We start from the raw sequence: 25899 nt of genomic DNA, 5'->3' as shown, positions 1-25899 counted from the left end.
TATAAAGATACCAAGAACAGGGGAATGAGCTGTTTGGTGGAGCTCTGCGCTCTCTGAGTGCTTTTCTACTTCAATAATTTATACAACTATTTAGCCATCATATTGTTTTTCTTTGTGCCATACCTTTAAATTTCACTATTAATCAATCCAAATCCAAAATTTACTTTTAACTTCTACTGTTTTTGCATTTACTTATAGTTTTTCCACTTTAAGAGACTGAACAATATTTCATTATTCCTACTTAGCAGTCTGTAATAAAATCGACACCATTCTCACACGCATCAGAAGCTGATATATCTTAATGCACCAGAGTATGATACGTTTAGAACAGAACAGCTGCTTGAATGTTTCAGGGAGGGATGGGAAAGGTTCAGTGTCTCCAGTGGAGACTTAAAGTTTGCCCAAGGCACTGCAAAAACACAACGCCTTTAAATAGACACGCTAAATGGGCCTTTTTACGCAATGATACACACTGAGAACATTTCAGCTCTGGGCTACGTCCTGCACTTGGATTGCTGCGATTCAATGCAGCAACGGGACATGATTTCTTCATGAGGACTTACAGAGCAGGAACGCCTTTCCAACAAAGAGATGAAGAGCCAACAAGGCAAAGTGAAGTTTATTGTCAGAATCAGAGCGTTTCCTCGTGTCCACAGGAAAACAACGCCTCTATTCTTAAACGCAGTGATATAAGCTCTATTGCGTAGTCAGAACTCAGAGCACCTGATTTAACACACAACTGTTCAATGACTACGACAACGTGCTTCATTTACATTAGATGCTCACAAATCCGCTCTCCAATTAATGGAGCGATGGGTATCATTCATTTTTGGCACAAAGGCGTAAGATTAGAACAGCAAGTCAGTGATTGGAATTTTTTTTTTTTTATCATGTTATATTTGTTGTAGAACAAATCTGAAGAATGTACATCGCAGCATTCATTTGGTTTTTGAAAAACGACCACGTCTTTGGTTTAACGCTGAATGTAGCAGACTAGCTGAGCAGCGCTTGTGTCGCAGGTACCCCTCAAATCCACTTTGATATGTTTCGCTTTCTGCATCCCTGCTGTTCAGCTGAAACTGATCTATGCATTAGGAGGTTTGTGCAAACCTTTCTCATAAACTTAAAACGCCACCCCAAATTACCATCACAGGAAGCCGAGTCAAAATATATGCAAACTAATACACGGTATGGTCCTCCAACTCAACCAAGGCAGGCCGGTACTTTCAGGCCAATGCAGATAAACGCAGCTGCTAAAGAGAAACACGCTGCACTGAAAGCTGAAAGGACACGCGAGCTCGGAGTCAAGTTGAGAATAAAGACGTTACCGTACACTTAAATAGACACGAATGTGCCACCGCAGCTCGGCAACAAGGACAAGAATGGATGCTTTTAGTGAGAACATGCTCGACGTCACCTTGGTTTAAAAGGGAGGCTGTCTGATCAAAGTGGAGTTAAGCCTGGGACCGTTTGGCTTTCAATCAAAATTGGAGATCGTCAGGTGAGATGAGATGAAACCAAGGACACCCTAAACTGTCTGCTCCTGCGGTCGGCGAAAAGAAACTCATTCCCACTCAAACCGATATTGACTTATGAAGTTTTGTACTCTTCCTTTTGTACAATCGCTACTCACCTTAAAAATATCTGACCGGACAAACTAAAATTGAACGGTAGATACCTGTCGCCTTTCAAAAACAACGCCGGCTGATTTCAATCTCCAATTCAAGAACTACAGGAAGAGTGGATGTTGCTCATTTTGTCAAGCATTGGGCTGACAAATAATCCCAAACGTCCTACAGACTGTGCCGCACGTTTAGGCCTCTCGTCCACTGCAGTCCGGGGTTCAGTGCCTCCTGGGGAGCGCGAACTCTGCTTCAGCGCGGCACTGAAACGAGACACGGCGGTCAGTCGCACAGGAAACCGACCTCACATCCTGTCTGAGCTTTGGGAAGAAACGCTTCCTCCTCAGAAGCAGCAAGTGCAGCTACTAAAGATATCTCACAGGAAGACGGCGGTGCCGCGGGCGAGACACGAGCGGCAAGACACTGGATGCGGTGCCGAAAGGTAAACGGAGCAAACCTGCACCCCGGATGTTGTGGAGAATAGAATGCTATCACGGCGGTATGTGGAGTGAAATGGCATTCACAAAGAAACTCAAGAGGAGAAAAAGCCATTTGATTACGCCGAGGCAGCGCTTTCACTGCAGACGTCGTTCAAGAGCAACAAAGACGAGGTGGTAACGGCTATGAGTTGAAACCGAGGTCCACCGGTTTGCCAGCCGGCACCTCCTGTTCTCTGCTCGCGTAGCGCGACTGAGGCCAGGGTAAATGCATCGAGGCACTTCTAAAAACATTCCCAAGGTCCGGCACATTTCTCGCTGGCATCAGTCGAGAAAAATTCACCTTATAATTACTGTAAGGCTCTGAATAGGGAGCGACGCCCGCACCTTTAAACTGTCAGTGACACAGATGATTCTGAGCAGCTTTGACGTCCTGCTTGCTAATAAAGCCACAGTTTTAGATGCTGACCAATATCACAGAGGTATGATCGAACAGTCTGAGTCCCTAGTGCACACATCAAGCATTTACAAATCACTGCTCCTCTTGTGCAGCAGCACAATGGCTGCGGGTCGCAGCAGCTCGCGTCCGCTCACTTCCGAGGCAGCCAGCCAGCCCCCGGTTGCCATCAGGGCTTCTTGGCTGCAGTTTTGGCTTTTCCATTGGGTCCTGTTTTGATCTGGGTCATCTCCACATCTGTCAGGCTGTCAGAGGGAAGGCATGAGCGCATGCGTTCAGCTGTTCTCTGGTAAGCTGCCTTCTCCTGCTCCAGGGAGCGAATCATGTGCTTCATTTTGCTCTCCCTTGAAAGGAAGTTCTCCACGCTCAACTCCAGCGACTGAATCTTCTGCCGTGCAGCCTGGAAGACAGAGACATCACACCCCTGTATGCATGGTAATAAATACAACGAGGGTCAACACAGGCTCGGGGGCCTTCCCTCTAAAGCCAAAAACCAATGACATAAAACTTTCAACTCTGTATAGCTTTATTACAATGAGAAGACTACGACAGCATTTTGACATTGGTGCTAGCGTTCCCTGAGGAAGAAAATAAACACTGAGAATATGTGACAAGCTGTCAATGTCAAATAAACGGAAATGCAATAGTTTATCTTTGCTGAATTTGAAATATATATTTATTATCTATTTGTTTGTGTGAAGAATATAGGTCAAACGTGTGTTTCAACTTACAAGATAAACTCGTGTTTCCACTCATATTAGCACTTAAGAGAAGGAAGAGTTTTAATATTGGTGTGATTTTACAAACTGTAAGTGTTTTTTAAATTACATCACCATCAGAAAACTCTGTTTAAGACAAATTCATAAACATTTATCCATCCTTATGAATTCACCAAATACCTGAATCCCAACTTCTGGTATTTTTTTAGTCATTTTCTCATGACGGGGCCAAAAGGAAAACTTTTTCAGGATCTCTAATTTTGTAAATAAATAAACAAGTGTTTCAAGTTCATGCTGTGGGGCATTCTGAGCTCTTGGACGCCCCCTGGTGGCCTTAAGGAGCGGCTTAGTTTCTCCATGGAAGCAAAAGCACAGAGGTTACAAATTCTGACAAAAGTCTGATTTACTGCATCTTTTTGAATTCTCGCACAATCCTTGTAAAGATACTGTTAAAAATTATATTTAACAAATGTAAATGTTTCCCAAATTTATCCAACACTAAAATGCAGTTTTAACATTGCAATATTGTTTCCTAGTAACATCAGAAATATCAGCAGCTCAGTACATACTTAATATAAAAACCATCATGTGTGACTTTAACATTAAGGCCGCACAGATATGTACAACTACTGATGAGCATTTAGACGTCTTGTTTTTTACTTTGCTCTACTTCCATCTACAGGTGGTGTGAGGAACTACTAATGACAACTATAAAAAAGGTGGCACTATTAAGCATCCATTAAAACAAGACAAAAACTGAGGTCCCTCTCATTCTCTCTCACAACAAAAAACATCGTCTACAACATCATTATCAATATATAAATATAGATAATTTGCCGTTTCTCACAAATGAAGTTCTTCTCTCCTACCTGGAGTTTTTCCAGCAGGTCCATGTTTTGTTTCTTCAACTGGATATTTGTCTTTTCCAGTTTATCGAGCCGGTCAGAGTCATCGGGTTGGGAGCCGGCATCTTGCATCTCATCCTGGAGGACATGGTACTCAACTTCATATGCATGCAGCTGCTTGGAGATGTCCATATCTGCTACCTGGAGGATACAATAATGAGTTGTGATGCCATCACAAAGTCATTACGATGTTTTGATATCATTACAGAAACGGCAAGGTCTGGCAAATTGTGTAAATGATACATCAGTTGTAGACATTTAAACATGTAATAATCACATCAAGAGGTAAATCAAACCAATAGTATAAAAAGACATGGCATCTGTAGAAATGGTGGAAGGCGAGGGATTACATGAGCTACTGAACTACAGAAAAATCTGATCGCGTAACGACTGCATCTCTAGAATTGTGCAATTTTCCATGTGATCGTTTATTCATTTTCAGTGGATTACTGATTGCTAAGGTGCTAAATGCTCTCAGTACGATGCTGGATCGCGTACTACTCTTGTGTGTCACACTTCTCATTTGTACCTTTGTAATGGTCTGCTCCATCTGTGCTTGGGTGAGGGCAGGAAGTGTAATCTTCAGGTAGTCCACGATGCTCTCAAAGCTGTCGCACTCCACTATTTGCCCCTCGTGGCAGCTCAGCAGACACAGGGCCACTTTAAAGATCACCCCAGTCCCCTGGGCAAACACAAAATCTGAAACAAAAAAACAGCGCAAGACTTAGAAAAAAGATCTTCAGCTGTGAGCTGCACCTCACAAGGCTTTCTAAAGACACACCAAAGACGCGGGACACAAAGTTGAGCGGGAACTGCGAGGCGAAGAGGGTGAGGAACCACGGCGCCGCATAGAGACTGGGGCTGATCTCGTACTCCTCAAAGTGGTTGTACAGCTCGCGGTGGTAGTCGTGTAACAGTCTGGAGAGCTGGTACATCTGAATCTGGGATGACACAGACAATGTCCGTAAACAGACACATTCAAGTAGGCAAAAAAAAAAGCACGCAGGTCGAAACACGTTTTGCCAGAGGAAACTGGTGTAGCTGGATCTGCAGTTAACTATCGCTGTGCAGCCCAGGAAGTACTAGCTGTCAGATAACACCATGCCCGAGTTCATTCCTTAAGAGTAGCTGCTGCTGTTTCAGAGGCAGAGATGAGCTGGGCAGCACAACTCCAGCCAACCAACCAACCAACCAACCAACCAACCAGCCAACCAGCGATCTTGACGTGCTACAGCCAAATGCAGAGCAGACAGAAAAGAGAAGTAGAAGTCGAAGCTAAATTTAGACTGTTATCAGTCCATTTCCTGACCGTTGCACAGAAGCCAAGCAATACCTCCACTTCCTCGCACCGAGCCGTCGCAAAGAGAAAAAGAAGGCACAAATTCCTCTTGTCTTCGCAAACCTTTTTGACTCGTCTCACGAGACGGGCCGCTGCAGTGTGAAGCGCACCAACAAGCCCCTGCTTGGCTAAAAGGCTACCTGATGTAGATTAAACATTACCACGCCTGCTGATGCGTTTAGCCCAGTGAGGTCAGCTGATGTTTAACTGGAGCTAACAGAGCAGGCATGCAGGTGTGGTCTGTTAGAGGTGGAGACACCTGTGGGGAAGCACTAACGCACAAGCCCTCTAGTCGCAGGCGGAACAGCTGAAGCCTGAATGCAACAGTGGAGCGTGCAGATCTGTTGGGTGAAGCCTTTTGGGTATCGAACCTCCCTGTCTGCCGGTTCATGCACTGACCTGCAGAGAGATCATGTCAGGTTTGTACTGCTGCCTGATGCCCAAGTCGTACATGAAGAACTTCAGCATGTCAAAGGCCTGCTCTTCGCTCACGTGCAGCAGCAACACTCCAGCCACGAAGCTGATGCCCTGGCAGTAGCCAACCTGTGTGGCACAAAAAAAACAGAAAAAGAAGTGTGAACAAGTCCCTTACTTTCACACACGGAGGGGAACGGAAAGAGATTGTGGGACGCACCTCTGTGTCCAGCAGGGAATAGGCTTTCAGGAGGTTGTAGAGGGACAGCTGCCCCGCACCCAACTGGGCAGAAAAGTACTGGTGGGTGGGGAAGGTCCGACCTGAGCAGGGCGACAAATACAACATTCACCCGAGCATTTATTAAAATAAAGCTGTTCCTGTGAGAATTTGATCATTCGCTGTTATAGCTTAAAACTAAGTCACTTAACGACAGAAGCAGATAATGCACGACCGGCACCACAAATCCTATTCACTTCCCGTCACGCATCACCCTGCATCATTTTCTAACGCCAAAAATACAACAGACAAATTCCAGGATTTGTTCTCCATTCAAAGAACCCGTTTTTACGATCGCGCGCGCACCTAGATCCACCAGAATGGCGTGCTGCTGTGACGTGAGCTGCTTGAGCAGGTCGTGGTAGGGGGTGTCCGCGGCCTGCTGACGCTGAGGAAGCCTGTGGCGCAGCCGATGCTGATGGGAAAGGAGCAGCCAGACCTCCCCGCGCCTGCTCTTCAGAACACCTGGAGGCAAAGATTTCTATGTTTACTGCATGCATGTCTTCACTCTTTCTTGCTTTATTGCACACAAATATGTCCAAACACACATATGTCACCTTGGCAGAGTGCACGATACAACTCCTCCTTGTCTTGTGGGACCGTAGTTCTGCCCGGGGCCGTGAGCTTTCTTTCCCACAATGCCTGTGCGTCTTTAGAGCACTGGCCCACTTCCTGGTAGTCAAGCTTCATCTTACGGATGTGCAGCTCGTCTCTGCTCGCTGCGGCACAATGACCAGAATATTAAAAAAAAGAGAGATGAGGACCTGTTCACCGTCATCGTATCTATGAAGACTCTCACCAGGAAATCAATAAGCTGCCCAAAGTAGAGCTGTGCCGACACAAAGAAAACCCCGCAATCCGATTCGGCTGTTTTTAAAGAATGATTAAAGAATGGCAGACTGGTCACCGGTTGCCATGGAAAGCCTACCACATAGACACAATGCCCGCACCAACACCAAAAATCCATCCTTATTACATTCGAGGCTTGGAGAAGCTGCAGCAAGACCGAGGACAGAGACAGCAGAAGAAACCAAGACGGCCTCGAGTGGGAGCCCTTCACAAGACGCTGCACTGAGTGAACAAGCACCTGAATTCATGCAAAACAACGTGCCTCAATCACAAAGGGCTCCTTTTCTGTCGCTTACCTTCTACAGAACACAGTTATTCACAGCTAGGTCCTCAGACCATCGTTGGTGCCGTGGCAACAGACAAAAGGATAGAGACGTGTTGGCATCAGACAGAAAGGCGCCACATAATAGGTACAAACACTCAAACAAGACCTTTAAGGTTACGCTCGGAGGGTTTGTCCACATGTTAAAAGCCTTCATCAATTTATTTTATTCTACTCCACCTCTGGAGACTTTGACATTGAAGCTGCCAATCAATGACTTTTTCCCCCCACTCTTTTTCTTCCTCTTGCCAGTTAAGAGACAAGACAAGGGAGGCGCTAAATAAATGTTGCCTCTGTGAAGACAACAGCTGACTTAAGCACAAACAGACATCCTCAGAGCGGCTGGCTGAGCCTGCCCTCGCTGTCCACGCTCATAAAGCTTCAGTTAATAATGGCAGGAGTGTTCTTAGCGTGGTAGCGTGCAAATCTAACAAAGGTCCCATTGTTGCATGATTTTAATAACAGTCCCATGACAAAGTAAAAATAGCGCCTGCAACAAGACAGACATGATGCTCTAAATCTTCACTCGCATGGCCAAGGCAGGGATTCTGTCTCTGGCTAATATCACACACACACACACACACACACACACGCACGCGCGCACACACAACGTGTTCCCAGCAGGGGCTGCGACTCACCCTCCAGCCTTTGGTTCTCCTTTTCCATGCGCAGCAGAAGGATCTGCTGGTGGATTGCATTTCTCCAGAGGGCCCGGTACTCAGCGCCCGCCTTTTTATGCCCGGCGCCCGGTGGGGCCAGACGCCCCGGGGGGTCCAAACTCGAGTCACAGGGGGAGAGAGGCAGCAAGTCTGTCTCATCAGAGTCATCTAAAACACAAGGTCCACAAACATCAGCAATCACGGGTCCATAGAGCATCAACACCCAAATCTGCAAAGCTACCGGTACTCTCTTTTAGGTTCTTTGGGTTTATTGTTTCGGTTTCTCTGCCTCTTCATATGTTCCCCACTTGCAGCAGCTGGAAGATGTCAACAATGAAGCTCTGATAAATCCAATGGAACGGGTCTCACAATAGTAACCTACGAGCTGGTGATGAAGGTGGATCATTTTGGAACCTAGAATTATTACTGGCCTGCTCTATTTTAAACTGAGATGCATCTCTTAGGTTAGTGATTAGTGCTTTCTGCGCCCTCCTACATGCATGCCTGATCATCAAAGTAAATTAATTCCCCCACAAGAACCAGGTCTACCCCGTCTCCTCGCGTGTCGTTTCACTGTTCGTGTGGATGGTTCAGATCGTGTTCACTGTGCGTCTCGTTTTGCTCGGCCCTGGACTGCTCGGAGGGATCGAGTTACCAGACCTGGGTGATGCATGGACGCAGTCGGCTTGTTCATGGGTGACGCGACGCTCAGGAAGATCTTTTGTCTCCAGGAGACCCTGCGTGGGGTGGGAGGCAGGCCTCCACTCACTGAGTTGCTGCTGCTGCAGCCAGACGGGGTCTTCTTCTGGCCTTCTCCATTGCTACGAGAGAAGAGTCAAAGACGCCCGATAAAGAGTCCAGCATCATCTTTACACCGACAGCTTTCACCGTTGCACGCACGCCCCCCCCCAGTAGAATAAGGCAAGTGTCTAACCTGGAGACTCACAAAAAACACAGAAACCTTGCATGAGCTTCTTATCGATGGACGCTCTGAAGTCCTGAGAAACGGTCAAGGCGAACTGACATGTAACCGGCACTGATCCAATATTCATGTTAGTAAAGCGAAGGGCGGTGCTACAGGTGTAGCTTAGCATGTGAAAGCCACACCAACAGCCACGGCGGACGGCGCATGCTTCCCTGGAACAGAGGGAGCGCTTGTTAGTGGAGATGAAAACGTTGTTCCTGAGCTGACAAAAAGAAAACTGACTCGCATGCCTTTCAACACAGAGATGGATGAAATGCCCTGTGCAAAAAAAAATCTTATAAACTCTGAACTAGAATCAGAGCCACTAAGATAAAGTGCTCAGCCATGTGTGGGAAGATAGTCGAGGCGGTGTTTTTCATATTTTTTAACTTCAGAGGAAGGTATGTGGAAAAAAGGTGCAAGAAATGGAGTGGGAGTGGGAGTAGGAGCGCTGTCTCCAAACATCATTTTTATTTCACAATTACTGACTGGAGAACATCGAAATAATGAAACAGCAGCAAACCCATACGATGCTTATACAGGTGGGTTATTTATTATTGAGGCCGCATTCAATGACACCTCATGATGTAAGTCTAATAAATGTCACAAAAACAGTGGAACCTCAAACAGCTCGGTAGGCAACCAAAGAAAATGACGTTTAAGTTGCCTCGGACGTCGAAGGCGGAGTCTACCCGAGTAGGTTCAGTTTGAGTCGACCTGCCATGGGAGGAAGACTGTGTGCTAATGTTTCGCTTTGTGTCTGTGTTTTTTCACTTTGTTCTCTTTAGCTCTTCGTCATGGATCCAAAGAAAGGCAGCAGTAATACTACTGGAGAAGAAACGAGGATCGCAGTGAGGACAACTGTTGACCTGAAGAAGGAAATAATGGGCAAATATGAAAATGCCACCCGTCTCTGGGATGTCGCTGCAGTTTACATTATTTATTTTGGGAAATATAGTTTCGGTTTTCGAACAATACTACGGAAGGAATCGTGTTCAAGAACCGAGGATCCACTGTACCAATATATTCTCTTATCTGTCCTGCAATCCATTAGCGATACACGTTAACATATTGTAAAGCCTTTATATTTTATGAGCAACAAAACCCTTTTGCCATACAAATGATGCATCATGTTTTTGTTTCTGCTTTTAAGACTATGTTTTGCAAGGGTAATTTAAGATGCGTTTGGTCTGCACACACGTGTGATCACATTGGCAGCGATAAACAGGAAGTGACCTTTATTGAGATAAGTGGACACCCTTACTTCACACACTCAGCTGTTCATAACAACCTCTGTAAAAGATTTAACATTTTTCACTTGCCATTCTAACCTGGTTTCCTGTCAGCAATAGCATTGGGGTTAAGTTACCTTAGAGTGGAACAGGGAGGCGTGTTCAGATTATATACCCAGCAGGTTTAGGCTTCAGCTCTTATTCCTTATCAGTAATAATCTGTAAAAGCTTTTCGTCCTCTTTTGTCAGGGGAGAAACTTCCTGCAATGAATCATTCCAAATGGAAACATTTAACCTTTACTATTCAGAAAACTAGTCGCTCTAGTCAGGGTAGTGCTGGAGTGAGAGGGGGGGGGGGGGTCTCTAGAGGCGCATCGAGGTACGTCTTCTTTTTGCGTGCTATATATATTATTTTTTAAACACATGCACACACAATAAACTCAGCATGATGTTTAAAGACCCTCAGGTAAGCAGGTTAAATGTATGGCCGTGCAAAACAGATTCAAAGTCACATGCAAATACAAGTTAGGGATGCATCATCATCATCATCATCATCATCATTGAGCGAACGGACGAAGGCTGGCCCTGCTGCAGCGATGATGGGCATAAAGGGTGTTTCTGCCAATAGAGCGGTGATGGACAGACACACAGGGACAAATAAAGTTGGGTGTTAAAACGTTCGGACCCAGCAAAGACAATTTTGGCCCTCCCACTCATTCCCTTAATCCCTGGCCGGCGTTGTGGGATCTAAAATAGGGGATTGGTTTGATTACCCCCTCTCACCTCTTGAAGCTCCCACTGTCTGCCAAGGAGCTCAGGGAGCCCAGGTAAAAGCTTTTCAGGAAAGTGGGAGCGGAGAAGGAGGAGGGGAGGTTGAAGGAGGTCTCACTCTCTGAAACGCTCCGCGTTCTCGAGACAGGCGCAGGACTGGGCAAGCCAAAGATAAAATGGCCACAAATGAAGCGGGGGGGGGGGGGGGGGGGAGAAAAAAAAAGATTGCACAGAAAAATAAGCCTCTGGTCACACAGTACAGGAAAAAAAACTGAGGAACTCTTGAGCAATGAAAACAGTGACAGGAAACTTGTGATGCTATTGTTCAAGAATAGTGGAAGTGGAGAGATGCAAAAATGATCAAAGTTCTGCAAATAGATTACGTTGTTTGTCTGTGACTCAAAGGTGAACAAGATTTTTATTTAGTCTTAAAATAAACCAAAGTCTCTCATTTTCTTTGCAGATTCAGCGTCAGATAAACAAAAGCTCACTCCTGTAGCTAATGGTTCTAACAAACACTCTGCAACACAAGAGCAGCGTGTCCTGCATTGATCCTTTCGTTCCATTGCTCCCAGCTGCAACATGATAGATGGGTTACCTGCTCTGCAGCAGCTCGGGGTTAACAGACTGTTGTCTACGCAGCGGAGGCTGTTTGGCCTGGCTGGAAGGCTGTCCCTCAAAGGAGATGCGTTTCTTCAACGGCGGATGGCTGAAGGTATGAGCGCGGCGGCGCACCTGCATGCCGGCTTCCAGGTCTCCGTCGGGGAACGCAGGAGGGGAACCTGGAGGGGAGTGACCAGGAGATTCTTCATCCTGTTGGCGAGGAAAGGGACAGACTTGAGTGCATGCATGCATTTGTTTCATAATAATGCATCTAACTGCAACAATGTGAGAAATAGTTAATAAATAATATAGCAGCATGATAGTCAGCACACCCAAAAACTATTCTGTAGGTCAATAAACATCCTGCTAACTCCGGAGATGCAACCTACATCCTGATGATCATACAACGCCTCCGTTACTGGAGCTGAAGTTCTGTCCTCACCTCGTCCTTCTATCCCCACAGCAAGACGTGTTGCAGGTCCAACTTTCCACGCAGTACCCTTGGACTCAGAAGAGCCTCGTGCCTTGGCAGCACAACTCCTACATCTATTGTATTCTAATGGCCAACGTCCTGTGACTCAGACGAACTCACGCCATTGGTTGGGAAGGACGTCCGCGGCTCAGCACTACAGAAACCCCAGCCAATCTGCAGAGACGGCGCTCTCTGAGCTGTGACATGACGGCAGCAGAAACTATGACTATCACACTGCAGCTTGTAAAAGGTCCGCCTGGCTGTTACACACATGGAAACAAAGTTGATATCACTTTGAGCTGAGCGGCTACATTTGCAGGTCTTGGGAAACACTAACTGACTAATCACACTACGGCACGTCCAAGGGGGGGGGGGGCAAGAAAAGACATGGCTCAGCAGGCGGACTACTGATCCGGGCTTCCTGATATGGATTTCCGGCTTGCTGGGACATCTGCATCCTGATGGAATTCCCACACGACCACTTATTTGCTTGATCACAAAGCAAGCAGCCTTCTTCTAACAATTACTAATAAAACCGAAGGACACAGGTGAGCCGCCAAGCCGAAGAGGAACACTTTCCATTATGAATGCAGAATATGAACAATTAACCTTAACTTTTCCTTTCAGAGCAGAAGCTGGTCATAAACTACAAACTAGAAATAGTCGAAGCAGAAGCGATTCCCTCACCGTCACCAAACAGTCGAGGTGTGGGGGGGGGGGGGGGGGGGAAGGCTGTCCAGGAGTTTTCGCAATGTTAAACAAAGTGAATAAAGGTCACGATCTCCCCCTGTCTCTGAGGCTATCCATGTAATCTGGGCAAGATAATCTGCAAAGAAATGTAGGAAAACGTCTATTTGCAATATTCAACAAAGTGACAGGATTCCAGGATTCCCTTTATCCAGATCCACCTCAAAACTGAATACTAGTTGTGGTTTTCCTGCCACAAACCAGCTCATCTGTTCTCATGTAATCCTGTTCACATTGCTCACTGGCTGTGACTATGTCCTGGCAGGAGGTCACTTTGTCCAGAGCATAGCTCTCTCTTTCCAGCTTCACCAAACTCTACAGATAAATTAACCACAATAAATAACTGTGTCTTTATATTTAATATTTAATTCATCGACCAATCCTATTTTTTAATTAACCGTAATATTAGCTGTCATCATCATAACTCTCCAACAACTGAATTATGGATTATACAGATGCTAGCATTTTTCTGTGGAACTTTTCTTCGGGACATTATTACAGGAATGCAATGCTACGGGGGCGGCACGGTGGCGTAGTAGGTAGCTCTATCTGTCGCCTCACAGCAAGAAGGTACCGGGTTCGAATGCTGTCTGTGTGGAGTTTGCATGTTCTACCCATGTCTGTGTGGGTTCTCTCCGGGTTCTCCGGTTTCCTCCCAGCTTCCTCCAATGATGATCTTTGACACAGGGCATGATCTTAACTCCATCATGACTGATGGGGAGTCAGAGGGGCTTCAACACGCCATCACTCTACATTCTGCACAGCAGCAACACAGCAATGCCAACAAGGCCAGATGGTTCCCTGACAGCTCCGCAAAACACACACACACACACCCTCTGAAAACACACACGCCCTCTGAACCGCCGCCGCCTCCGCCGGACAACGAGGCTTCATGGAGAAACCTCCCGGGAGAGATGCTGTTCATCATCACGTCTCCAGCTGGCCACCAACCAGCACTTGCGAAAGTGAAAGTATGCACATCGGATAATCATTCTGATGGATGCAACATGGTTTTAAAAGCCACTGGGGGGGGGGGGGGGAGTGGGAATTCCAAGCGATCATCTAGTGCAGTTCTGGGAAATCTTGTGCTCCCCGCTAAATCACACCTACCCTTTCAAAACTGCTAGTGCTTCCCATGCTTCCTAAGCGCCCTCGCATCCGGCTGGCACCCTGGGGATGGATGAGAACATGCAACGTTAAGTCCCGACAATGCAAGCAGATGCACAATGCTCACTTGGATTTTTTTACAGGGTAGTGTTTATTAGATGACGAGTGGAAAAGTGAAAACTCAATTGTTCTGCTACATCTTAGAGCAGGCATGGGCAAACCCAGGCCCGGGGGCCATATGCGGCCCGTTGGTCTTTTTAATCCGGCCCGCCAAACTTGTCCAAATTATATCATTAAATAAAATTGGATTATAATTAAACCTCATTCATTTGACATTTTCCCTGTAATGCTAGCTGTAAAAGGCCAAATCCTTTAATGCAATAGCTTTCATGTGTCATTTATATTAGCTCACACAAATACTCCATCCATCTGTTCTTTGTCCGGCCCCTCTGTCAAATTTTAGAACCTATTGTGGCCCGCGAGTCAAAAAGTTTGCCCACCCCTGTCTTAGAGCCATATGGCAGCAGAGGTCTCATATTGTCTGGCACCCTCTGCAAAGGAATTATTCTGCTGCCTCCCTGACAGATATGGGTCAATCCAAATCCCCTGGATGGCAATGACACAGAAACAGCGACTGATACGAAGGGAGAGCGGCACTACAAATAAAGGTGTGTACAGCATAGAGGCTATAGGCTCTGTCTTCGATGCATAAACAAGAGAAAGAAATAGATAAAGGGAGAAAATGGTTCAAAATGACAGGAGAGGATGTAAAAAACAGATAAAGTATGGTGAAAAAAAACGTGGGAAATAAAAACCACGTCTCCACCCGTGCAATGATGTTCTCCAGAGAGCTGGTGATGGAGGAGCGTGCTTTGCTCTTGAGGACATCAAGTTTGAAGCGGCTGCTGCTGGTTGCGCAATCGCCCACTGATGAGCTGTTGGCTGAATTCTGTCAGATAAGGATAACAGAAAAGTTACAAAAAAATCATATTACATGTGACCGTTGAGAGATATTTAACGGGTGACAATCCAAATCCCAAACCCTGTCAGACATCAATATCGTGCTGGAGCAGAAAAATACTGTAAGATCTATTCAAGTGGAAACCATCTGAGGCCTTCCCCACTGAAAACATGCATGCAGCTAAAATGAATACACATTTCTCTGAAGTTAAGAGCAGAAATGTTTGCACCTATTACAAACAACTGGATTAAAAAAAAAGAAAATCTATGAAATAATAGAATTGCTGACTAACTTTGGTTAGTCAACAATGCCGTTTGAGATCATGTTATCATGGCGTGCTTTCTGTGACTTTTATATTCAAAACTGAAACTGTGTCAAACAAAACTAAAAGTAAGCATAAAATAAAAAAGTCATGTATATACTTTCACATGATAATGATCGCTTAAATGTGATTCCTCCCATTTGTTTTGGGGTTTTTTTTCCCCCCGACTTAATATTAAAACTCAGAAATTAGTACATTTTTTGTGAAACTGGAAGGCTGTATGAAAACAACCTCCTCTCTTGTGACTCCGAAAGAAAAGCTCATTTCTTCTTCATCATCTTCCGGGCATAGCTTTTACCTGAGGGGCCTCTCCGATGTGCAGATGGGTCTTCTGCTTGGTTGCACAGAGCTGTCTTAGATGCAGAATCACTAACTCATTCTCCTCCTGGTCTGATGTAGGCTTTAGTTTCTGCAGATGTGAAAACACAAGCACTCAAGATACGAAACAGCTTCTAGAAATGAATTACACCCCCCCCCCCCCCAAAAAAAAACAATGATATTTTCTTCAAGGAGGCCAAACCCTACCTGGATCCTCTCAAAAACGTCACTCTGCTCGTTGTCCGTCAGCTGGGAGAGATACTTCTGGATAGCTAGCTTTGCTCTAGGAGGGTAGAGGCCTGAAAGCAGGAGACGACGCATTCAATTGCTGTAACGTTAAGAAACAGCGCATGCATCCGCATGTCTATTGTCCTATAGTTCTGCCCATCCATCGTCTCTCTTGCCTTCAATCCGCTCACACAGTTTGTGCAGGGCATGCATGGGACAGGCTTCACACAGCTGGATCTGGGTCTTGCTGCTCTGTAAGGCTGCTGCTGTAGAGAAGGCCTGCTTCAAGGTCAGCATCACTTCATCCACCTGACATGCACACACACGCACACAGACACACAGACAAAACAGAAAGGTTTGTCAACTGGAAGATTAATGTACTGACCAAAGTGCTGCACCACTCACCAGGGACTCACTAGCACACTGGAACACGAAGCACATGTACTGATTGGGACCGGACTCTGATTGGTCCCGACAGATGAATCCAAAGTGGTCGGATTGCTTGATGCCCTGCGTCAAAGTTTAGACGAGCGAATTAGAGCAGCAGACATAAAGACATTAGTGCATTGTCTTTGTGGAGCATGTCCATTTCAATAAATGGGATGGCAATGAGCAGGAATAAGTGAACATACGTTTGCCATTTGCTATCAAAGGCCCGCTATAGTGGGTTAGCCTGAGCTATCTCTGGCTCGCGCGGCCGGAGAGACGCAGAAACCCACCTGACAGCAAGATGAGATATCTTTAAAGTTCTTCTCCAGCACCACCGTTTTGCTGTCCGGACTGATGAGGTTTATTTCAAAACGCCCGACCTGTGAAACACAAGGTTCATTATGGTCAGACACCTATGAGTACATGAAAAGACACTTAAATGCTAAATTATTATATCTTCACACTGTCTCTCCATTTATGGACATGCAGTACATTTGGAAAACGATGACCTCATTGTCCGTCTCACAGCCAACGCCGCGACTATTTTGAGATCCTATCAATGACGCGCAGAAACACACTTCAACACACTCAAAATCAAAGTCAACGGGTCTGCACTAACAATTTTCCCGTAATTGACTTCTATGTTGAGTATCATGTTGAGCCTTGTGTGCCAGCATTTAAAATTAGCGTCAGCAGGAAATGGGCACGGCCCGTGAGGAATGGCGGCCTGCTTTTCATTAAGCGCCGCCCGCCGTTTTTCAGCTGGAGTAGCGCTGCAGTCAGAAACTCTCATCAGGAGTTGTGACCTTTTACACTAAAGCAGAAAGGCAAGCCTGAGCCGGTCCCAACATAAAATGGATTTGTGATAGCGTGAGGCGCTGAGGCTGGACTAACTGCAAAGAGCGTGACAAAATGACAAACAGGACAAGGGAAGTGTTTTCTGATTTGACACAGGAAGTCAAGTTCTTCGGGATAAATTAAGACTTGGCAGTCGCACCGATCCATAAACATTCCCATAAACCAAACATCCACTACTGTTTTGGAGAAAATCCAGAGGCCTCATATAAATTCAGTTTCAAACGAGTCTTTGGCTCCTGCCAGTCACTCCTTTTTGTAGAAGCTTCATCTTAGCTAGCTACAAAGCTAAGCTCTTTTCTCTGCAGTAAGTCTCCTCTACCTGGAAGAGCATGGTGCGGTTCTTGTCTGCATCAGATGGCTGAACATGATTCGGGGCACTGGAGTGTCTCCGGCGGGTGGGGCCCATTATGACGCCTTCCCCCGGTTTTCTCTGCAGGCTCCCAGCAAGGCTGCTGCAGCGAGTCCGGAACTCCTGAGGCTCCTCAAATCCAGAATCCTCCAGGATGCATTCTGGGAATGCACCACGGAGGCTGCTCTGACTGGTGCTGCTTGAGAGGCCTTTAGCTGAAAGAAGAACAGCAAAGGACTGGTTATAGTGGGACAGAGAGGACAGGTTATAGTGGGACAGAGACTCAGCAAACCTTTATTTATTTCATTCATCCTTACCTCCGCCTCCTGTCATGTCCCCTACTGCAAGGCCCTCCGGGCCTTCGACTCTCTCGTTTAGGACAGAGGACAGGGGGTCTCCGTCTGGCCCAATAAAGACATCCAGCGGGACACCGTCTGTGGACCCTCTCTGGCCATTGAGGAGGCGCAGCCGCTTGCGCTCGACCTCGTGCTGCAGAAACTTATCAATGCAGTCATCGATGAGGGTGACCGGAGCCTTTTTGTGCAGAACAGTCACCTGGAAATATTTGTTTCAAATGAAAGGCCGTCCTTATCAAGGTTACACGCTTCCTATTTCAGTCCTTTCTACCTTGCCACAGTAAAGCACTTCAAACTTCTGCGAGTTGTAGAAGGCGTCGTCAGCTTCCTGTTTGGGCTTGGCATCGTCCTTGAGGACCGACTTGGACACTTGACGAATTCGACTGATTACCTCAGGGACCTGGAAGAACGGAGAGCAGGGAGGATGGGATGAGAAGAAAAGGAAGGAAAGCCCTGCAGCTGCTCCCTCAACTAAACAGCACGACACAATAACATCAATGCTAACAGGCCCAACACCTTAGATTAGAAGACGGTCGCCATCTTGGTTCCAGTTAGCATAACGTTGAATAAAATGTTTTTAACTTAAATGTAATCTATAAAAAAAATAAAAAGAAGTCATGATGCCACTAAAAGTTCAAATGAAAAATCCGTGCAGCTTGTGGTGATAATAAAACACCTAAATGCACAAACAGACGTCGACACAGAGTCAGCAAAGCTACGTTTAGCTGAAAGGTGCAGTTTATTCAAGTACAACCGAGACAACTCAAGGCTAATGAAACAGAAAAAAACCCAGAGCAACATTCCTGCTAAATGAGGACAAACGTATTCACACCCACACACACCAGGACATGAGACAAAACAAAGAGGAGGAGGAAACCAGAGACCTGAAGGTCACGGCGCCTGTTCAACAACTGGAAACGTCTCTGTGACTCGAGTCCAAGGGGGGGGGACAAGTCAAGGCAGAAAACATTAACTCCTTCACAGCCCTCTTGAGCAATGCTCGGGAATTTAGGATCAGTCAGTCTTGCAGTCGTTGGAGCAGACACAACAGGACTGGCAAGCGCCTTCAGGCGAGGTCAGCCTCACACGAGAGGCCCGATCCAAAACGGCTTCGCCCGGCTCACATCGCCAGTCGTATCTGAAAAGAGCTGCGTGTTGACTGGTGAGCTCAGATTCTTCATCCCGGTCAGGGATGGAGGTTGAGTAACAAAAGCACCCGAGGCAGACGAGGGACGGCAGGAAGGAAGGGTTGAGAATCAAATCAAAAGTCCTGACAAAGGCCATCCCGGCCTTTCATGGGCGTTTACATGTAAGGCAGGAAAACTTTGTTTGAGATGAAGGAGCTGCCAGATTCTGAGCGATACACTCCGCCATCTCTTCACGTGAACAAGCATCTCGCCCCGAGTAATTAACCGGCTCAATGTTGGGAACCTAATTGAGCTGGAGGAGCTCATGGTCTGTTTTTGTACAAGACATCTCGAGAAATGGTTACCATGAGAGGTGCACCAGGGGAGCGCAACACTCCAAAGAGGATTACGTACAGGGTACACCTCGGACGCGTCGCCAGCGCATCGCGGGGCCACACACACACAGACAACGACTCACATGCGCACACACACTCACACATACAGACAATTTGGTGTTATCAGTTGACCTAAGTTGCATGTTTCTGGAGGTGTTTGGATTCTAGCATCCCTGGTGCTGGTGAAGCTTGTGTGCTCTTCTCCAGACACTCCTGGCATGACGACAAACTTTCAGAAACAGTTCTGTCCTAAAAAAAAAAAGCAAAACAAGCAGCCCTGACACCAGGCCAAGGTAAGTTGGAGGAGTTGGTGGCTGTAAATCACAGCGGCCTTCTTTGGTCCGTCACGCAGTCGGGCCCGTGCCCTTCATCCCCGCAGGGAAAGAACAACATTGAAGGCAACTGCTGGATTATTCATGAGTAAGTTGACGCCGAGGCAGCGTTTGACCTGATGAATTATTTGTAATCGACCCAACCCAGAGTTGCGGAGCGGAGACAGGCACAGACAGGCAGGCAGCTGCTGGGGAAGGGAGGAAAGCTGTTCTTCAAGCGATTGAAATAGAACCCCCCCCCCCACACACACACACACACACACACACACAGTTTGGGTGACAGAGGTCATGATTCAAGAAGGCCATTCTACAATAACATCAGGAGGAAAGTCTCCTCTGAGCTGCATCCGGAACGCTCCCAGGGAATCCTTCCTATGTATAATAAATGGAATAGAGGTGCACAACAGCGGCTGGCATGTGGCTCTGCTATGGCCTTATCAGTGACATTAACCGGATAACTGGCAATCACCTACACAGCATCTGTGAGCGTAGGCCTCATTAGCATGATATCTCAGGCAGGTGATCTTTGGTTATCACTGTGTCGATGCAAGATAACGATGGAAACAGATGAGGCGATTCCCAACGTCAGTGTAGAAGCAATGCAAAAGTGGATGTTTTAAAGGGCAAAGTAACCAGGAAGCGTTTGCAGAAATAAAAGCAGCACTGGATCAAACACTGCCTGAAGAAACACGAGTGGTAAATGAAATGTGTGCGTTTTACCCAGCACGTCTGTCTTTGTGTGGTTCTGCAGGTTTGCTGTTGTCACGCTTGTGGTTTCATTTCGCCACAGCTGTGATGTCTTCCCAGGGCTATTCCAGCTGTCTGGGGGGGGCAAACTGGATGCCATTGTGAAACACAGCTCAAGTCCCAAATCCATGCCACCTCTGCATGGAGGGGGGGGGGGGCAAGAAGCTTCTACCTAAACATGTCAACAAGCGAGGCAGCCTTTACTTTCCATGCTCTCCTTGCACATCCAGTAATATTGCTGCCGATGCAACGTCGAAGCAGACTGAAGGCATCACCACCGGACACAGGTGTGAATGAACTAGCCTATTAGCGCCGCTCCACAGCGACGGACGGAGACATACGACTTACACACTGTGTGTTTTACTGAGACGTGCAGGCCTGTCACAATAATCACGCCATCAGCTTGTCGTATTATTGGATCATACGACATATATGATCAAATTATCCATATATGGGCATGAGTGGCTATTACTGGTGGCTTTCTATCATGGTCAATTTGTGAGTTAGAAACATCCATAAACAAAAGCTTTGTTCATAAAAATACAAAAGTGTGGTTAATAAATGCTCTCCATCCATCCATCCATCCATCTTCTTCTCTGTTGACAAGATGACCTCAATCGTCTCGTCTGCAGACGCTTTAACCGCCTCGTGGGTGCAGGGGCCTTGCTGGAGCCTATCCCGGGAGAGAGGCGGGGAACACCCTGGATGAGGCGCCAGCTCATCGCAGGGCCACACATAAACAGACAACCACTCACACACACACACACACTTATGGACAATTTTGTGGGCGTTCCATTCACACTGCATGAGAGCCACTATGAGGAGGTGCACGAGAATCTGACCCTGAACCAAGGTCAATGGGCTTAAACGCTGGTTTAAAGTCCGCAAACCACTATGTACAAGCTGCGATCCTGAACACACGAATCACGAGGCCGGAGATCGTGTACCTTATAATTATACCATTAAGTATTGCCCTAAAATATCTTCATAAGATGGCTGAAGTTGTATTTCCAGTCCAGGAGGTCCAACCCGATGAGCATGCAAGCAGTGGAACAAAACAATCGGACATTATGTGTTTTTTAATAGACTGTCAGCCTTTTTTTTTTTACCTCCGCCAAGGAGGTTATGTTTTCGCCGGAGTTGGATTGTCTGTTAGCAACATCACTCAAAAATATACTGATGGATCTTGATGACATTTTCAGGAACCGTTGGGAATGTTACCAGGATACAGAGGATACAATCTTGGTGATGATCCAGAAGAGATCCTGGATTCGGAATCACTGTGGAATTTGTGTTAACATTGCAGTCAATGGAGCTTCAACATTTGTTCCTCAATATCTCGGGTGATTATGGACCGATATTTATGGGATTTGACACGGTCATTGTTGCCCTTCAAAAACAAATCGTGTCTTCAAATTCAGAAGAAATTGGAAAAACACACGCACACAGCAGCACAATAAGACTACCTCTACTATAATTAACAGAAAATGCCTGACAGATAGTCTGATCATTAACAATGGCTTCAACAGCGCGTTTGCTGCATGTATCAGAGGCACGCGGGTGGACCAGCCCGAGCATTCCTCATGGTTCAGCTCGCCGTCAAACCCGTTTGTGTTCTATTGTAATGCTGAAAAACGTACGTTCTCGACGCCGTTCTGAGAGCTGAGGCCAGAGGAGATGCCAGACGCCTGGACTGTGCATCTGCCTCAAACATGTTGCCTCGTCTGCTCTCAGCTTTCAGCTTTAACCCCCCCCCCCCCCCACACACACACACACACGCTGACAGCATCCCTGCGCACCGCACACGCCACAGGAAACACGATGCAAGGCAGACATAGCAACCAATGCAAAAAATGAGAGCGTTAGAGAATAATTTAGCACAGCGGCGGTCCCCAACCGCCTTCTGTCCTTTACGTTCATGTTTTTTTTCTTTCATAAATTCCAAGTTCTTCTCTTTTAATCCAGGGTTCTTGGTCTCTATGTGCCGAAGCAGTTTTTAAGGCTTCATTGCCTCGTTTTCTAGCGTGTCTCCACATATCGTGCAGAGTGGACTTGGTGCATGAGACACCTGTTGATAAATTAACTCTATTTTAACTCTGACTCCTGGTATTGTCTGTTCAAGTAAGCTTTCTTTTCATGGAGGTCGCAGGCTCCTCTTCTGGCTCCTCTTCTGGCTCCTCACAGCTCTTCTTTCCCCCTTCAGAAAAGAAGCTCTAAAAGACGCTTGTTTGGTTTCTTTTTACTCATCTTCGGCTTTATTTTTTTTAGTACCATATCACGTGACCAAGAAGATTCACAGGTGAACGTGATAATCGATACAACGGAAATTGTATTTTAGTCGTTCTTTCTGTGCAGCCCGGTAACAAATGATTCACGGACCGGTACCGGGCCGAGGATCCCTGCTTTACCAACCATTATTTAGAAAACACAAGCCGCCACAACCCCTAGCCACGTGATTCCTGTGTAAACAGAACAACTCCTGTATTTAAAGCAGCTTCTATTTCACAATCTGAAGTGACACATAAATGGTGCTGGGGTCATGTGCTGTGCCTTGCAGAAAATAAAAATACAAATATGGCTGCTCTGCACATCTATTTCAATACTCCAGATCCCATGTTCCTGATTTTCAACTGCATTTGCACTTTAATAACTCAATAACTATAATGAGCAGCACGTAAATATGCTGATTCTATTCTAATTGGAAAGGCAACACACACACACACAACAGTCAGATTCCAGAGAGTTGTCTGATCCGAAGGAGGAAACGCACACAGATGGGTCATCATCCCCCCCAGAAATGCAGAGGGCTCCCTTCATCACGCTTAAACCCAAGGTAAAGGTGTTTGGGTCACTGCCTGAGCCAGTTTCAATGACACCTGTCACCTGAAACATTTAGATTTACAGGATATTCCATTGACTTGTGTTTGAACCATCATAAAACCTTAAATAAGTGGGTCTAAATAAATGGCAGCTTCACATATTTATAGTAAAGGAGAACATTTTTACACTTTGGTCCCTCTGATGTGTTATCAACACTTCATTGCTTAAACTGGATTTCTGTGCTCACAGAAAACAGGCCTTCTTTCACGTCTTATTAACAATCCTTTAGGAATAATATTAATATCCGCGGACGCACTGATCTCATGTTTTGCGTAAAGGTGTTTGTGACACTTGGGGAAGGCGTGTATACCTGGCTGGGGTCGCGGGCCTTGAACACGTGACAGGACATCTCGGACTCCGGGTTGTCGGGCTGGCCCCTCAGGAGGTAGGCGAAGTAGCTGAGGTCGTTGCTGTTGTGGATGAAGCGGGAGATGAGCGACGCTTTGTGCTCGAATATGAACACCGAGGAGTTGCAGCTGTTCGCGGGGACGCAGCGGACCAGAGGGGGGCTGAGGACCAGCTGGACCTCTCTGGGCTGCGCCGCGGAGCCGCAGTCGCTCCTCTCGCTCCTCCTGCGGATCTCGCCCACCAGCCACGGCAGCATGGGGAGGGTGGTCCGCCGGTCCAGCGAGGACCAGCCGACGTAAGTCAGCGAGAAGCTTCGGTCCGGCTTCACGGGACTGGGCTCCGTCTCCGTCTCCTCTCGGCTCTCCATTGCAGATGTTACGATGCGTTTTTGTTTTACTTCTACGGATGGCTCTCAGTTATGTCATTCCCTGAGACCCGGGCCAGCCGCAGTTGCGCTTAGTGTCGCTGCGGCTCTCTCGCGTCCACATCCACGGAGAAAAAGCTCCTCAAAGCTGCGTGAACATGTGCTGAGCTCACCCTGTCGATCGGCTGCAACACTACATGTTAGCGCTGAAAAACAAACAAGAACAGGAGCGCGTTAAGTGCTCCTTTACGCACAAGGCGGCGTCTTGAAGGCTCCTTTTTTTTCCACTGTTTACATGGGCAGGGAGTCAAACGCAGAACAGACCTGCTCTGTGTGCTCGAACACAACCGAACTTGCTTTCTTGAACGCGGCTCCGGAGGAGCGTAAAGTGCAAGTCGCCCTGAGAATCTGACGCCTCTGACGCGCAAAACGTTGCTTTCCGAGCGCGTAAGAGCCAGAGGAGCAAAATGAGAGAGTCTTCGTCCAAATATCCGGTTACGCCTGAGCTTTCACCGTCGCATGCGCGCGTTTCTACCTCGGTGTGGACGTTAACGCTTGTTTGTCGCGCTGATGCGTAATCTCTCCGCTGTGATCCGTTGTTCCACCACGACGCCCTGGAGGCGGAGCGGCTGTGCGTGCGTGCGTGTCCACGGCGCGCCCAGCCCCCCCATGTGCTGGAGGAGTGTGGACACAGTGTAAACGTGACAGAACGACGGGCCGCCCTTCTGTAAAGTTCAGAACTTCTACTTCCACCAGCGCACTGGCTGCTTTCGTGCTGCTGCGTCTGAACGACTGGCACAGTTTGTACTTTCTGGCACAAATGTGACTCGTGTTTGTTTGTTTTTACAGTGTGAACAGCTCCAAACAGTCTGAATCAGAATCAGATCATTTGTATTTATTCCAGAAGGAAAGGCTGAATCCTGCTTTTCTCCCGCCGAGTATCTACAGTCATGAATTATTATTAGTTATGAGCAAAAGTGTCATTCAGATACACTTACAGGAGCTTCCTGAATACATGAAATCCATTTCATGCATTATCTCAGCAAATTGAATTTATTTTGAACATAAATGAGATCAAACAAAGGATATTCATTAAAAAAAAAAAGAAACGATTCATCGATGTCTCTGACGTCTTTCATTACAATGCCATTTATTTAAAAAGGATCCCCACTAACCGATACCGGGGCATCAACTAGTCTTCCTGGGGTCCGGCCATGATATATGATATATACTCATTCATTTTCTTAATCCCAAATCCGGGTCACGGGACCTACTGGCGCCTATCTCAACAATTTATGGCCGAGAGGCAGAATACACCCTGGACAAGCCGCCAGTTCATCACGGGGCCACACACACACACACACACACTCATATTCTACTGTAATAGATCCTAATCAGAATCCAAAATCAATCGTGCAAACAGGTGGAACATCGGTGCACCACGCCTGGACATTTATGCATTTATTATTCTTCATTATATTGGCAAAAACCTTTAAAAAAAAAGCTATACTGTAAATATTTTCTGAGATACCTTCCAGAAAAAACAAATGCCACAAAATGCAACATGTTGGCGGCGGTAATGACTGGAAAGCCTCTTCCTCGGTAGCTCCACAGCAGGAGTTCACCAGCCCGTCGCTCTGATGGTTAGAATCTACTGCCTTCACCGGGTGAAATGAGCAAATACCAACTGTTAGTACAACTGCATGCAATACTTCACTGTGGCAGTTTCCAAATGAAAGAAACTCCACTGCTTGCAAGCAGCGTTTGCTCATTCAGAGTGCTGCATAAAAATCATGTGCGATGTGCTCTCTGCTCCACAGGACTACCAAGAACTGTACTAAAAATAGGAGCTACACCATATATAACCTCATCACCGAGGCCATCGCCTCGAGTTCTGCAGCCTCGGAAACATCACACTGCTGGCGAGGCCTGTGTGCATCCTACCGATGCCGTTCATACACCATTAGTAAGACAAACAAGCTCAAGCTC

The 25899-nt window shown here is 46.7% G+C and overlaps 1 protein-coding gene across 1 annotated transcript; it reads right to left on the bottom strand.

Annotated features, from left to right (window-relative positions):
- Positions 1–601: 601 nt before the first annotated feature.
- tbc1d4 (TBC1 domain family, member 4) lies at positions 602–23913 on the bottom strand. Its single transcript, XM_068745952.1, has 24 exons — positions 23509–23913; positions 17989–18117; positions 17679–17916; positions 17332–17570; positions 16445–16534; positions 16131–16235; positions 15902–16034; positions 15705–15796; positions 15478–15588; positions 14723–14845; positions 13900–13959; positions 11566–11780; positions 10980–11123; positions 8661–8821; positions 7980–8168; positions 7316–7318; positions 6728–6889; positions 6477–6635; positions 6114–6214; positions 5879–6022; positions 4922–5081; positions 4670–4839; positions 4105–4281; positions 602–2916 (listed from the first exon to the last, which is right to left on the bottom strand). Exons 1-24 carry the CDS (start codon positions 23911–23913, stop codon positions 2686–2688), a joined length of 3741 nt encoding a protein of 1246 aa, XP_068602053.1. The 3' UTR covers positions 602–2685.
- Positions 23914–25899: the final 1986 nt, after the last annotated feature.

Source organism: Brachionichthys hirsutus, chromosome 12, assembly GCF_040956055.1.
Source record: "Brachionichthys hirsutus isolate HB-005 chromosome 12, CSIRO-AGI_Bhir_v1, whole genome shotgun sequence".
Lineage (NCBI taxonomy): Eukaryota > Metazoa > Chordata > Actinopteri > Lophiiformes > Brachionichthyidae > Brachionichthys > Brachionichthys hirsutus.
This window is presented reverse-complemented; position numbering and strand designations above follow the sequence as displayed.

What these genes read in the sequence shown, in the direction of transcription:
- tbc1d4 (XM_068745952.1), bottom strand. Translation starts at nt 23,913, where the DNA reads ATGGAGAGCCGAGAGGAGACGGAGACGGAGCCCAGTCCCGTGAAGCCG. An exon ending in CCCGAGCTGCTGCAGAGCAG is followed by an intron (nt 11,124 to 11,565) that starts GTAACCCATCTA and finishes TGGCTTGCCCAG; the next exon opens with TCCTGCGCCTGTCTCGAGAA. An exon ending in GTATCGTGCACTCTGCCAAG is followed by an intron (nt 6,636 to 6,727) that starts GTGACATATGTG and finishes CTTTGCCTCCAG; the next exon opens with GTGTTCTGAAGAGCAGGCGC.